The sequence below is a fragment of the Nannospalax galili genome, unplaced genomic scaffold, assembly GCF_000622305.1.
Source record: "Nannospalax galili isolate Female #2095 unplaced genomic scaffold, S.galili_v1.0 scaffold521, whole genome shotgun sequence".
NCBI classification, from domain to species: domain Eukaryota; kingdom Metazoa; phylum Chordata; class Mammalia; order Rodentia; family Spalacidae; genus Nannospalax; species Nannospalax galili.
In genome coordinates, this window is record NW_008344634.1 from 108,032 (window position 1) to 123,509 (window position 15,478).

General features: G+C 39.8%; 1 protein-coding gene across 4 annotated transcripts in view; it reads left to right on the forward strand.

The window, feature by feature from the left end:
* Cltrn (collectrin, amino acid transport regulator) overlaps nt 1–15,472 on the forward strand; it is a 49,018-nt gene extending 33,546 nt beyond the window's left edge. For 3 of the 4 annotated variants that reach the window (XM_029567253.1, XM_029567252.1, XM_008840874.3), the window contains 3 exons: nt 1,384–1,497; nt 5,070–5,264; nt 15,130–15,472. In XM_029567253.1, the coding sequence (XP_029423113.1) occupies nt 1,384–1,497; nt 5,070–5,264; nt 15,130–15,286 (466 nt within the window). In that variant the 3' untranslated portion in view covers nt 15,287–15,472. The remainder of the gene's footprint in view (nt 1–1,383; nt 1,498–5,069; nt 5,265–15,129) is intronic. The other variant, XM_029567254.1, reaches the window with a different exon arrangement.
* The last annotated feature ends 6 nt before the right edge of the window (nt 15,473–15,478 follow it).

Consider the following 15,478-nt stretch of genomic DNA (forward strand, 5'->3'; position numbering starts at 1 on the left):
TTCTCACAGAATCCTACTATGTAGCCCTGGTCTGGAACTCACTATGTGCACTAGGCAGGCCTTGAATTCACAGAGGTATACCTGACTCTGTCTCTATCTGTCAGTGCTGGGACTAAAGATGCATGCCACCATACCTGGCTGCAGTTTACCTCTTTAAGGAAATAGCTAAGGCCATCTAGAATTATTTACATTTTAGCATTGTCCTTGCAGGTTTTGTGTGGCCACAATATAATTTTCAGCTTTTATCCACTCTTGTATAGATCATTGGTTTCTTGAACACTATCATTTATCTTTTCACTTTAAAAGCTATTTATTTTTATTTTTGAAATTGTGTGTGTGTGTGTGTGTGTGTGTGTGCCTGAAGAAGGTATCTGATTGCCTGGAGCTGGAGTTGCAGGCAGTCATGAGCCACCCGATGTGGGTGATAGGAACTGTACTTGGGTCCTTTTCAAGAGCAGTAAAGATGCTGAGCCATTTCTCCGGCTCTCTCTTTTCACTTTTATTGGTAATCCCTGTGTAGCATTTTCAGTGTGCTGCTGAAAAGCATGTAACTAAAGACCACAATATCCATGGTTGCTGGTTATTGAAACCCTTATGTTTGGAGACCTATTTAAGGTAAGGTAGAAGCAGCCCTTCTTGAGAACTTCCCCTCAAAAGTGCATGCGGAAGGTACCTCTCATGATCATCCCATGCTGGGGTGAGGAGAGACAGAAGTAGAGATAAAGCAAGCATTGAATCGATACTGGGTAGCAGATTCTGTCAGAAGGGTCAATGGACAGAACGCCGGCACAGCGGATGAGATACCACCAAGGACTTCTGTGGTTCAGGCAGGGGCCACATGCTGAGGAAGCAGAGAAGCTGTCAGCTACTAGGTGACGGACAATGAGATCCCTAATGCTCTCGACTGCCTAATCACAGTTTTCTTGGCAGATCCCTTAAGGAACGATTCGTGAGAATATATTTCTGAAATAATGGAAATTTTTATATATTTTTTATGTTCTTATGACATTCTTTGTGATGGTAGAAATGACTTCTCACATATACTTGAGATCGCTCAAGAGACAGGAATCATATCAGAATGGACAGTTGCATGTGATGATATTCTTTTTGTTGTTGTTGTTGTCGTTTGGGGGGAAGAAGGGGTCAGAACAGGAAAGAGGGAATCAGCAATGGAGGAAAGAGAGTGAACCATGAGCTCATGGAGGTGCACTTTAGGCTGTGGGGCCTTTTGATTGACTTACTTTGTGTGGCACCCCCCCCCCCAAAGCAATGAGTTACCTTTGCTGTGCGCATTGCTGTTTAAACCACTGCTACAGGCAGCAGCAGCTCCGGGATTGAGGTGCTTTGTAATGATATTCTTATAACGAATTTCCCCCTCTGCAGAATTTCCCACGTCCTGCTTTGCAATGTAACCCAGAGGGTGTCATTCTGGTTTGTGGTCACAGACCCTTCAAGAAATCATACTCTCCCGGCTGTTGAAGTGCAGTCGGCCATAAGGTAATCAACCTCATATATGTTGTCTCATGATCAATCAAATCACTAAGTAATGCAACTGTTTTCGTAGGCACTGAGGAGATCTCATTCTGCTCCACCCATAATATATTGATTAAAGTGTCAAGCGTTTCATTCAGATCATTTCTGTCAGAGATGAGTGTAGATCACTGATTTTCCTCCAGGAGCAATTTGCCTTCAGGGAAATATTTGGCACTGTTTGGACACATTTTTCTTGTCCCAACTGGGGGAGGAGGTGCCGCCCACACAGAACAGGCAGAAGCTAGGAATGTTGCTATACATCCTGCTGTGCACAGGATGTCACCACCCACTAAGAACTGTAGGACCTCAAGTGTCAGTTGTGCTGTGGTTTAGAAACCCTGGTCTAAACAGTAATGAAGAATGAGTGAAGATCCAAGTCTAAGTGTGCTACTGCCATATCTATGGTGATTTTAGAAGGGAATTAAATTTTATTAGCGTATATTAATTATTCAAAGTAAAGGGTTTCACTGAACATTTTCATACATGTATATTGTGCTGGATAGCTTTAGTGTCAACTTGACACACCTGGGTTGAGGGAGCCTCAATTGGGGACTTGCCTCTATTGGACTGGACTGTGGCCATGTCTGAGGGGCATCTTCTTGATGAGTGATGTGGGAGGGCCCAGCTCACTGTGGGTGGTGCCACCCCTGGGCAGGTGGGCCTGTGTTGCATAAGAAAGAAGGCTGAGCAGGGCCCAGGGAGCAAGCCAGTAAGCAGCATTCCTACATGGCCTGTGCTCCAGCTCCTGCTTCCAGGTTCCTGCCCTGAGTTCCTACCTTGGGCTCCCTGATGAACTGCGACCTGGGAGATGTAAGCTGAATAAACCCTTTCCTCCCCAAGTTGGTATTGGTCAGAGTGTTCTGTCACAGCAATGAAGAACAAACTAGGACATATATGATTTACTATGATCATATTTACCGCATCTGTTATTGTTTTCACAGTGATCTTTTAATCTGTAGTAGAGTGTTCACACCTATGGAATGCGGTGCATGTATGAACAACCAGTGCTAAAGTGTCTATTAGAACTTTTTTTGTGTAGATCTGGCCTGACTAAACTCCAGTCTTGGCTAAAAGATATGCAGGGTGTCTGATATCTAGGGAGGATTCCAGTAGTGGAGGAGATTTATCTGAACCAGAACTAGAACTACCAGTTTACCTGAGAGGTGACAGAGTACATTTCCAGTTTTGAGTTACAAAGTGGCAAAGTATTAATAAAGCAGGTAGACAGAATGAGGATGCAGAACATTTCATTTTCCCTCTAGTTATAGCTCAGCAATAAGGTTCATTGTTTTGGGAAAAGGTTTCATTCTCATAGTTTATCAAGATTAGATTATGAGGACTGAGGGGATGGTTCAGTGGGTAAAGTGCTTGCCATCACGTGTGAGGACCTGAATTCGGTGCTCTAGAACCCATGTGAAGCCAGAGAGGTAGCACATGTGTGATCCTAGTACTCCCACAGTGAGATGGCAGGCAGAGACAGGGGAATCTAGGGAAGCTCACCAGCTAGACTGTCATATACAGTGGTGTGCAGCAAAGAGACCATTTCACATAAGATGGAAGGCAAAGACTGACCTCTGACTTCCATGTGCATGCACATTCCCAATCTCTCTGTTCTCTCTCTCTCTCTCTCTCTCTCTCTCTCTCTCCCACACACACACACACATACACACACACAAAGATTTTAAAAGCTTAGATTAGGAAAACAGGAAAACATTCTATAGTTTGATACAATTACATTTAAACTGCCCTTTGCTATAAATTATTCGACTGGGGTTCTTGTTTACATCTATGAATGATCATGCCAGAGGATAGATTTGTGTGTGTATATGGTACTGAATATTGAACTCAGGGCTTTGCACATGCTAAGCTGTGATGTACCACTGAACAACATCACCAGCTCTCAGCATAGATTTTTATTTGCTGATGGGGATCTTCCCTAATGGCCTGATTTTGGTCTGCAAAGATCCTCAAGCCATTGCTTTAGATTAGAGCTGTTCAATTCTGACACTGTCAGTCACAAGTGAAACAAAGTGCTTCAATTGTGGCTAGTCCAAAATGAGGCACACACTAAGGGGTCAATCATAACAAAACAAAATACGAACCAACTCAATATTGATGTGTTGAAATTATGCTTTCTTGGCTATATGGGAAAGTACAGTATTAAAATTGTTTGCCTGTTTCTTTATACTTGAGAAATTACAGCTACTAGGAAATTTTATTTTTTATTTTAAAATTGTAATAGAATTTTTGCGATTTTCACACAATATAGTTTGAAGGCATTTAGATCCCCTCCACTATCTGCATTTTCACCCACTGCCCCAGTTTAATGTACACATATATATACATATAACACAGCCTATCACCTATAGAGTCTGATTTGTGTCCCCAAGTGTCCTTTAGTGTGGGTTCACCCACTGGGCCCACCAAGAGTCCCATCCTGTAAGACACTGTCTTTCCCTCTCCAGGCAGTCATCAATTGCCAAAAGTTCCTGAGGTTGGGTTGGAATTTCTTACCCACTTCCCCATGTCTATGTTGCGATTTTGTCTGGTTTGAACTTGGTCTTCTGCATGCTGTGATCATTGCTGTAAGTTCATATGAGTAAATGACTAGCTGTCTGGAAGACGCTGTCTCTGTGAGGTTGTCCACCCCCTCTGGCTCTTACAATCCTTCCACCTCCTCTTCTGAAATGATCCCTGAGCCTTGGGAGGCAGAGGTGTGAAGTCATACAAAGCTCACATTATATTTTCCTATTCTCAGGGACACTATATGTAGATGAAGTCAGCTTGTACAATATCAATTCAGTAAAGGCCAAAAAAAAAAATGGCTCCAAAGAATCTCTTTACCTAGTTTTTACCTAGTTTGCAAATTCTAGATAAAAATTAACTTTTTTTTCAGTTAAATAAATCTTCATTACCAAACAACCCCTCCTCTCCTAACTGCTACCACCACTCAAAATGTAGATTTTGAGGGGGGTGGGGAGAAGCACATTCACCTTTATTGCTCTAGACTTTGGGACTCCTGAGCCACTGTTGTGTGTGGCTACATAGAAGCACTTTTAAAATATATAATTTAATTGAAAGAAACTGTTGGTAATTCTAAAAATTTTATTTTAAACATATGAATAGTTTGTTGGTTTGACTGTGTGCACCATGTGCATGCAGTGCCCACAGAGGCCAGAAGATGGTGTCAGATTCACTGAGACTGGAGTTCCATGTAGTTGTGACACACAGTGTGTGTGCTGGGAGCCACACCTTGGTCGTCTGCTAGAACAGCAAGTAATTTTAATTGCTGATCCATCTCTCCAGGCCCAAACTGTTAGTATTTATGTAAGCCACCTTAGAGTTCTACTATTCATTCTAATCTAGATGATATAGCTCAAGAAATAAAACATAGAGGGTAGGGTTTAAGGCTCATGACCTACATTCATAGAGAGATGGGTTTGTACTTTGTTTCTAATGTTTTTAGTTTGTACTTTGTTTCTAATGTTTTTATTTTTTTGTCTTACTTCATTAAAAAAATTATCATTGTCTTTTAGAATGAATAGGAACCGGATCAACAATGCATTCTTTTTGAATGATCGTACCCTGGAATTTTTAAGAATTCCTTCTACTCTTGCACCACCCATGGATCCATCTGTGCCCATCTGGATTATTGTATTTGGTGTGATATTTTGCATTGTCATAGTTGCAACTGCACTACTGGTTTTATCAGGAATTCGGCACCGTAGAAGGTAAGATGTTTAGAGGGAATGATTGAAGGAACTCAGGTCAGGAAACTTGAGGCAGGAACCTGGAGACAGGAACCTTCGAAGAATGTTGCCTTCTGGCTCACTCATAGGTTTACACTGAACTTGTTTTCTTATAAAACCCAAGCCCAACTGCCTAAGGAATGATATCTCCCACAGTGGGCTGGACCCTCCTCCTACATCAATTAATAATTATGACAGTCCCTCACAGATATACACACATACACACCAATCTCTTAAAGGAAAGTCCTCAAATGAGGCTTCTCTCAAGATAATTTTAGGCTATGACAAGTTGACAATTAAAGCTAAGCAGGAAAATCTGTGTTGTGATTTGTAAGTTAGCTACACAGAGAAATGTACATTTTGGGGGGTAGGTAGAGTTAATCTTTTGGTAGTAATCCAAGTGCAAATGCCATAGTTCTACATACAGATCGTTCAGTGCTTCCCCACCTTTAGTTGACCCAGAACCTCTAGGCCACCATTTTGTTCCAATGTTCCTTTCTATTAATGGATGTACATCCCTCTTGTGCCTGTAATGTAATGAGCTATGTTGCCTGTGACTTTAGAATCAACTCCCTGCATCAAAATCATCTGGAACACTTATTTAAAGTTTCATTTCCTTGTCTGTCCCCCAGACTCACCAAACTAGAGTGTCTGAAGGGCATGCATTTTTATATTACCCAGGTTGTTCTAATTCATTTACCTTAAGAGCTATTGTTTTAACAGCTTACACATAGAATCCCATTTCTCAAGTTCATTTACTTGGATGCTGTGACACAAAATTTCATATCCATGTTATTGATATTGCTTCAAAAGGGAATTTCAGACTAGTGGGAGAGTTACTGGGGCAGCAGCAAAGAGAGGAGGTAGGATTCCTCAGCATGATGGAAGGAGAAGGCATTTTGCTTACAAGCACCTCTAATTCAGAGAGGAAAGTGGACACTCCCTTAATTCTTCATTAAACACTTCGATGCTTGTAAACCTTTTTTCTGATGCAGAGGAAGAAAATTCTGTGAGATTCAGAGGGTCATGCATTTGAAATTCACAGGAATATGGTTTGCAGAAGAATTGGTACCCAACTGGGACATGTGGGATGTGTTTGTCCAACAATGTGTTGAATCGAATGTTTCTCACATTTACTACTTTTCATGTGTTTTCCCCTAGTTACTAACAGACACAAGCATTTTAAGACTAAGGTATTGTCAATTATTTTCACAAATGATAAGAGAAACACTAGGGAATAAATGTGATCTATGCCTATGCTTCAAATTAAAACCAGAGTTTAGGATCAGGTGGTACTTACTTGACTTTTTTGCTGATCTTGACATGACATGTAATATCAAGAGATTTATTCCAGGTTATGTGTTTTATTTTGGTTTTTAGAATACTAAGACATTCTCTTGCAACATTTGAATACATATGTTCAATATTTTAAAGTTTTGTGTTAAATATGAAATGGTATGATACTATGGTATCAAATGCTTAGAAACCCTTGTGAATTGACATCATTTGCTTGGTTCCCAATTTCCTCACTAGTACAACAGAATGTAGGAGTTAAAAGAATGGATTCAGGCGACAAATGGCTTAGATTCAAAGTATTGATCTCCTAAATCATGCAGTATAAACCATTAGCAGTATGCAAGTACAAACAATGAGACAGGGAAACCAAGTTTGAGAGAATATTGCTTTGTGGTACTAGAGTCATGATGGCTGAATTTACCATTGCTATCTGTGTGTAGATAACTTTTCTCCAGTGATAAGCTTGGTGTACTGGAAATAATTAACTTGATAGGATAGAAGAGTCAGTACAGGAGAGTGCTTAGAGTGGTGCCTGGAACACAGTGATTCTTCAGTAAGTATTAGATGTTACTATTATTTTATTTTCTTGCCATTTGCTGGTCTTTCAGCTAGTTTGTGATGGGATCAACTATTTCCTTCTAAACAGATTTTGCAGTACTATAATAATTGGCCGCATAGGATTATAATCTGTTGCCTGGGAGAAATGAGGCTGTTGTTCCAACTCTGCCTTCACAAATACATTTCACATCCAAACTAGGAAAACAGATGGACAAATCTTTTGTGTAAACCTGGAAAGCATCAATAATTGGCAAATATAGTCAGGGCAATCATGATAACATCCTGGAGATAAACTGTTTGTGTTTTAAGTTTGGTACAATCTGTGGCATTTTTTTTCTTAGGCAAAATATTGCTTCAAAGATGAGGAGAAGGTGCAGTTTGAAGTTGGGAGAACCTTCGTAATTTGGTTACTGTGATGAAAACCCTGTCCATTCTTTTAAGACAGGGTTTCATGTAGCCTAGACTGGCCTGGAACTCATTATGTAGCTGAGGATGAATTTGAACTCGGGATCCTCCTGCCTTTGCCTACCAAATACAAAGATTATCGGTGTGTCTCACTATGCCTGCCCTGAAAACCCTTTATAATCATAGAAAAGTTAGGGGTTGCCTTTTCAGCCTCTAGTCTTGTGGAAGACAACTAAAGAAACGTTTAACTTGGGACAGCAAGATGACTCAGAAGTTAAAGACACTTGCTGCCAAACCTGATGACCTGAGTTTGATCCCTAGTAGCCACATGATGGAAGATCTGCTGGATGGGTAAAGGTGGGGTGAGCTGGAATCCAAACTAGGTAAACTGAAATGCCAACTATTCCATTTACAGCAAGGGAAAAACAACGTTAAATTTTCTCATTTTATGTACACTTTCATTTTTATTTTATTTATTTTTTTGAGACAAAGTCTCACTATGTACCATGGCTGGCCCAGAACTCACTGTGTAGACCAGGCTGATTTCGAACTCACAGATATTCAACTACCTCTGTTTGCTGAGTGCTTGGAGTAAAGGTGTGCATCACCTTATCTGGCCCTGTTCTTTTATTTTTAATACAATTTATTCACTTAAGAATTCATAAGAATGTGACATTTCAATATGTGGAAGTATTAGATGAACTACATGTTTGTTTGAAAGAGAAGATTTGTGGAAATTCAAATATGCTTCTATTTACTACTGGCCCTACAGGAAAATAATAGCTAGAAATAAATGAAGTAAATTTACTAATGACTTTGCTCAAGTATGAACATTAGTGTGCTGGATAGCTTTAGTTGTCAACTTGACAAACCTGGGTGGAGGGAATCTCACTTGAGGAATTGTTTCTATTGAATTGGCCTGTGGCCATGTCTGTGGAGCATTTTCTGGATTGCTGAGTGATGTGGGAGGACCCAGCCTACTGTGATTGGTGCCACCCCTGGGCAGGTGATCTTGTGTTATATAAGAAAGCGGGCTAAGCACAGGCCAGGGGAGCAAGCCAGTTAGCAGCATTCCTTCATGGTCTGTGCTTCAGCTACTGCCTCTCTAAGTTTCAGCCCTGAGTTCCTACACTGACTCCCTGGAAGATGAACTGTGACCTGGAAGATGTGGGATAAAATAAACCCTTTCTTCCTCAAATTGGTGTTGGTCAGAGTGGTTTGCCACAATTGAAAGCAAAGTAAGACAGCTAGGTTTTATGCTTTAAGTCTGTAACCTGGCTTTATTACTAAGAACAAGACTATGATCTCTATGGAGGCAAGGACTGTCCATGTGTTTGTGTCTTCTTTGATCAGCACTATAGCTCCTATCACAGAATGAATGATCAATAAGGAAATAAAAGATACATGTACAATAGGAAACCAGTGTGTGTTTTGGGTGAGGTCTGGGTAGAGTAAAATACAGTTCTAGGACAGCTTCTTTCACAAATCCTTTTCCATTCTGAAAGATAAGTTGCTGTACATGTTTAGAACTCAGTTTTCATCATCTTAAAAATAATAATAATGATAAAATTTGCATAATATTGTAGTAAGAAATAAGATGATTCATAGAACATATCTAGTTTGAGTCATGCCACATAAGAGTCTTATCACCATTATTATTCTTATTATACGGCCAATATAAAACAGCTGGCCTACTGTGTCACATGGGGTTAGAAAGTTGCCAGGAGTTCAAACCAGATAGGCTTCCCAAACACTGTTGACCCCACTATGCAGCAGTGCCTTCTCCAGTCATTCTAGTAAAACTGAACGAATTATTTAGACTGATTGTGAGGATTATCCCAATTGCCCGATATTTAATTCTCTCCTGCTTGAAAAACATATTTGGGGCTGGAGAGATGGGTCACCAGTTAAGAGCACTGGATGCTCTTGTAGAGGACCTGGGTTCAGTTCCCAGCACCCATATGGCAATTAATAACCATCTATAACTCCAGTTCCAAGAGATCCAATACCTTCTTCTGGCCTCTGTGGGCATTACACAACATGAGTGCACATATATACATTCAGGCAAAACACTCATACACATAAAATATAAATAAATCAGAAAAAGAAAACATATTTAATGTATCTTTTATTGTTTTTCTGGCTATTCTTGGGATTTAGCTCTTGGGCCCTACTTTGTTTGAAGAGAGACTTAAATACTCTTTCTTCTTTTAGTCATTAATTTATCCAGAACAGAGCAAATCCTGGTCTACTACATGCTGTAGCTTCAAGGGCTCCTGAGATTTTCTTCTGTCCTTCCTTTTACCTCCCTTCTCTCTGAATCTATGGGAGCTATCCATTCTCAACGCTTCTAGGAGGTAGTTTAGTTAGTTAAATTTCTCGTACTCTTCCTTGATCACCTGACATTACAGGGACAGTAGAAGTCATTAACACTCAATTTTATTTTTCAGGAAAAGAACTCATGTTTTTAGTGGAACATTAAATCAGAATGATCCAGAAAGACAGTTAAGTTTTATTATCCTTAGTAAGAGCAGCACACGGGTGCTGAATCAGTTTATTACAGCACACACTATGAAATGTGACAAAGTGCTATAAAACTGTTAGATAACCTTTGAGCTGCTTATCATGTCTACCAGCTAGAGATTTACTGACTCTGCAGTTTGTGAACCCCAGCAGTGCCAAGACTTTGGACAACTAGACCTAAGGTGACAACAAACAATATGTATATAATTTGCCACCAACATAGCTCAATTTGATACTTTTCCACAGATATTTTCCCTCAGAGCCTTTTTGTTTAGGAAGTTATCTTTCTTTGAGAGAAGAGAAATTTGCCTTCTTCTGTTTGTATCTTTTTTCAGTTCTTCCCCATTCATTGTGATGCATGGTGGATTATTCTTCCTTTGTGACTGGGGAGGGGGAGGTGAGATTCATTGCATTGATCTTCACATGTCCATCTTTCCACCATTATTCTTCTAACTCCATAAAACTGTGTTTTACCAAAGAAAACTGGAATATAGACACTGGTCGTTTTACAGACAACCCTCACATTGCTATATGTATTGCAGACATAATCTGTACTAAAGACTTTTACCTAACCTTGTAACTAAAAAGTTACTATTTATAATGTAAATAAGATCACTGAACCAAGTGCTTTTCTTGTGACCCGGGCATATGACCTTAATCTCTCAGTACCCCTTCTTGCTCTCCACCCAAGATAATGAATGACTATATGCATGAATGCTTTAAATATCAGTGCAGTGAAAGGAGCATGTTTATTTCAGTGAAAACAATGAAAAAATGGAGAAGTCTATTTGCAGTTCTGTATGTGTGTGATATTTTATACCTAAGATTAAAGGGCAAGATTCTCTGATAAAATAAGGAGGTGCCCTGACTTCTACTTCCCCATTTCATGCTGGAGAGGCTGTTTCAATAAGAGAATGAGAGAAGCCTGACTTGGGAGCACAGTTCTGAGAGAAATGTGAAGGAACAGCTTTGCAGAGTTCAGGTCTGCTCTTGGCCTTAAAATAAATGCTAAGAGTCATGGTGCCTCTTAATTAAGGCATAGCTGTGGTGTGGCTTAGAAACACCACAGTTGTTAGTCACTCCACGCCCAAATAGAAATGCTTTTCAGGGGAATTTGCACTAACAAAAATATTATTTAATTATAATTATTAGTGTGTGTGTGTATGTGTGTGTGTGTGGTGTATATGTGTATAGTAGAATTTCATTCCTATGAATAATCTCTTCCTCTTTTATAAAGCATTGTGAGGAGAGCAGCCAGGTGTGGTGGTGCACGCCTTTAATCCCAGCACTCAGGAGGCAGAGGCAGAGGATCTCTGTGACATCAAGTCCTGTCTGGTCTATGTAAAGAGCTCTAGGCTAGCTGGGGCTACAAGGAGATCCTGTCTCAAAACAAAAAAACCAAAAAGTGATGAGAGGGAGAATGAGTGAATCTGGACATTTGCCCTTTCATTGATTCCTTTCCTTTAGGTGAAGGACTGTGCCTTCCATACTCAAGTCATAGATGTTAGTGAATGTTGAGTACGATGACAGGAAGTAAGTATGAGGACTGATCATTATAGAATATCAGTTGCTTTTGCCTTTGGGAAGGCAAAAGTGATGACATTTCTATCTACAGAAAGGAAAGGCTGAAGTGTTCTAAGTCTTTCAGTGGGTGAATTAACCTAGTTGGGGGACACTTTTATCACATTAAACTCTCATATACTGTAAGAATGACTTTAATAATGGGCATAATGTGGACTGATTACTTTTGAATAAACCTAGCAAAACCTTGCACTCACTCTTGGGTGTTATGACTGTGGGCATCTCCTTGGAAACCTCAGTTTGGTACTCCACTCCAAAAGATAATGAATGAATGTAGGTATGCTTGAAAATTAACATATCAAAGTGCTGCAAACAGCTCACCCTCCCATTGAAAACACTAGAGGTTGGGAAGGATGCATGACCTTGGATAAATAAAATACTAGGGATGAAAAGGCCTGATGGTCTATTGACATAAAGATGGAGCTCAACTTAAACTTGTACTTCCTCAATGAAACTGGAGAAACCATTTTGAATAGGTTATGGGTGTGGCCTGCCCAAGGGACAGAATGGGAAAAACAGGATTCCAAAGTCAGTTCCATGGGTACAGGGGTGAGGACACAGACAGCTTCAGACGCCCAGGCTGAGGGGACAAGAGAGATCCAACAACACAGTTCTGGACAACAGATGGTTGTAATAGATAGCTAGGAGAACTAGTGTCCTTCAAGTTTGGGCCCACCCTTAAAAGCTTAATTTAAGAGTTAGTCTATTTGTTCAGATGATTATGATGCTGGCGTAATATTTAATGCCGTGATGTAACCCAGTCTGTGCCGATCACTGTTGATACTTGGAATGGCCATTGAGTGAAGTATCAATAGTAGCATTATCTATGACAACAGTCTCCAACTTCCAAGCCAGCACTGGACCAAAGTGATTGCCTGTAGGGTAACCTGTGTCATTTTATGATGGCATATACAATGACAAAGTTCTTTCAAACAATGACATTGGTATCTACAGTACTGGAATGCAAACTTACTTCTCTTCATTAACTTCAAATACTTGAAATTATTTAATAAACCATCAGTAAAACCTAGTAAAATGGATATTAACTCCTAATTCCAAAGACAGGAATATGAACGTTTTCCTTCATCTATTAAAGGAAAATACAAGAGATATAAGAAATTTTATAAGTATATATGACCTCCCTCCACTCTCTCTATTTCCTTCCCTTCTTACTTCCCTCCCTTCCTTCCTTCTACTTGTGGTGGGTCCCATTCAACATCTACATTGGACTAATGTTTGTCCGCCCATCGATCCATCGATCCATCCATCCATCCATCCATCCATCCATCCATCCATCCATCTAATAATTTGTTATCTAACCAGTCAACCATTGCTCTACATTCATTGATCTGTCTATCCACTGAGTTTGATGCTTACCTTCAAGTGAGTCCAGGTCAGTTGTTTTGCAAAATATTTTTAAATTTGCATTCTTCTGATTATGATAGTTGAACCAAAAATTGAGATGGGTGTAAGAATACAGAAAAAAACCTAGTGCCTGAGATCTTCTCAGTAGTCCTCTAAAGGCACTTGTCAGTTTATCTAATTATTGGTGGTGCTCATCAGACTTAACCTTTGGCAAAATACAAGTGTCTTTTGTAATTGATACGTTGATTGGGGGAGATGATATTTTGAGACTATGTGTATATCCTGTTCCCTAGCTCTTGCACTAAATTTTCCCCTCTGGCTCTCTGTTTGACCTGCCCTCAACTCTTATCACGGTCTTGTGGTCCTAACACAGATCAACAAACTAGCATAACACACTTTATTTGAATTTTGCATGGTTTATACATTTGGGAGGTGAGGGGATGACTTACAAAGAAATGGCTCCTCATAACCCCCCACCCCACCCTGCTACACACACATGCCCACTGTTCCTGATCATTTTCATGCCTCGAGTCCACGCACCATCTTATCCCACCGGCTGCTTCGTCTCGCCCTGCTGAGCCTGCAGGATGGACAGGGCGTCCACCAGCCGTTCCTGGGCCACACACCTAGCTCCTGGAGTTCCAAAAATGGCCAGGCTAACTCCCTGTCTCCAAGGCAGCTCCACCCCTCTTCCCAGGGTGTTCCTCCTCTCGCCCCTCGCTGGTTTACTCTTTTTGGAGGAATGAGTAATGTTTGGGCTACACAAGCCATCTCAGTTGTTTAGTATTCAGTGACTAGCCTCCTCAGAATCAATTATTACAGCAGTAATGACTTCCTATTACCTTTTCTTTATTAGTTGGATTTCTTCTATAAAGATGAGCTTTCTATTCTTTCCCCTTTTGTGTACCTAATATTCCCTAAAGCACATTAAACTTGCCTCATGTAGGATTTTCAGGAAATTCTATTTTGATTGACATCAAGAAATCTTCACCACCTTGTCTGTCAGAAACACACTGGGATCCTAAATTGTATGTAGTCCTTCATGATAATAACAGCAATTCTTAACATCCTAGCTAAATGATCCCTGTAGATCTGCCTTTTTGAAGGTCCACAGATTCCTCGCCGAAGAGAATCCTGGTGGCAAGCCAGTGTCTCAAGCCCAACATCCTGCTTCCACAGTGGCACCAAGAATGATATCCCAATAGTCAGCATGTGACAAGCACCAGGAAGAATAGAGGCATCCACTTTTCTTCTTTCTCTTGTCTCATCAAGCAGAAGTGGCTCAGAGTCTTAGTGTTTTCCAAAAGACAGGAAAAACTTGTTCCAGCTTCCCATACTCCAGGGAAATGTTAAGGATCTGATTTGGGGTAGCAAGGTCTACAGGAGGTCAGAGCATCAGAAAGTCAAACACTTTGTCATGTTGAATTTCTTAAATGACTTGAAATGACAGCTGTGAGGTGTAATGCAATATGTAAAGTGTTTTATGAGTTTTGCAATCTGACTTACAAATGAACACAACTAGTTGGTAATGAGAGAAGCCAATCAGTGACATGTGCCATTTATAGCAATTACTTTCCTCAAAGCAATTAAATTGAATTTCTGATATTTCTTTTAAATTCGATTTTTCACTCAGCATTTGTGGAACATTAATTTGTCAAATTCTGTGACAGAAATGTATACTTTTTAAAATTTCATTTTTAATTAAATTCTCTTAGAGCTGATTTTTTAACTTGCCAAAGTGCCATGTATTTTCTTTGCTTAGTTTCATGCAATTTGTCTGTGTGAAGGTGTATATGTACATGTATGTGTCTATATACATATGAATTCATATATGAATATATATTCATGCATACATATTTCTTTATTCTTGTGTTTAAAATAAGACTACTTGTTCTAATCAATATGTATATGTTACTAATGCAGAATTATTATCTTGATAATAACTTTTCAATTCACCAACTGTTATGGACATTGAAATTTATTTGAAAGTGTACATCATCATTTAGCTCATTATTTTAAGGTTCCTATGCCCCTTTCTGTTCTCCGTGTTTATAAGCAAGTCCCTACACAGCCATGCTTTCCATCCTTAATCCCAATCACTCTTTTTATATGCTTGTAGGAACAACAAAGGACTACCTGGACTGGATGACGCAGAAGACAAATGTGAAAACACAATCACTGTTGAAAATGGCATCCCCTGCGATCCCTTGGACACTAAGGGAGGGCACATTAATGATGGCTTCTTGACAGAGGATGAGCGCCTCACTCCTCTCTGAGGGTCACAGATGCACCTATGTGATTGTTATGCATACTGAGAGCAGATTGTTTTGTTTCAACATTCTTTGTTTGTAAGAGATTTGTAATATGCTTCATAGGCAATGAATTACTCCCATAAAGATTACTAAAATCATAAGGTGTTGACTACTCAAAATATTCTAGAATATTTTTTGTGACAGCCATGTGTGTAA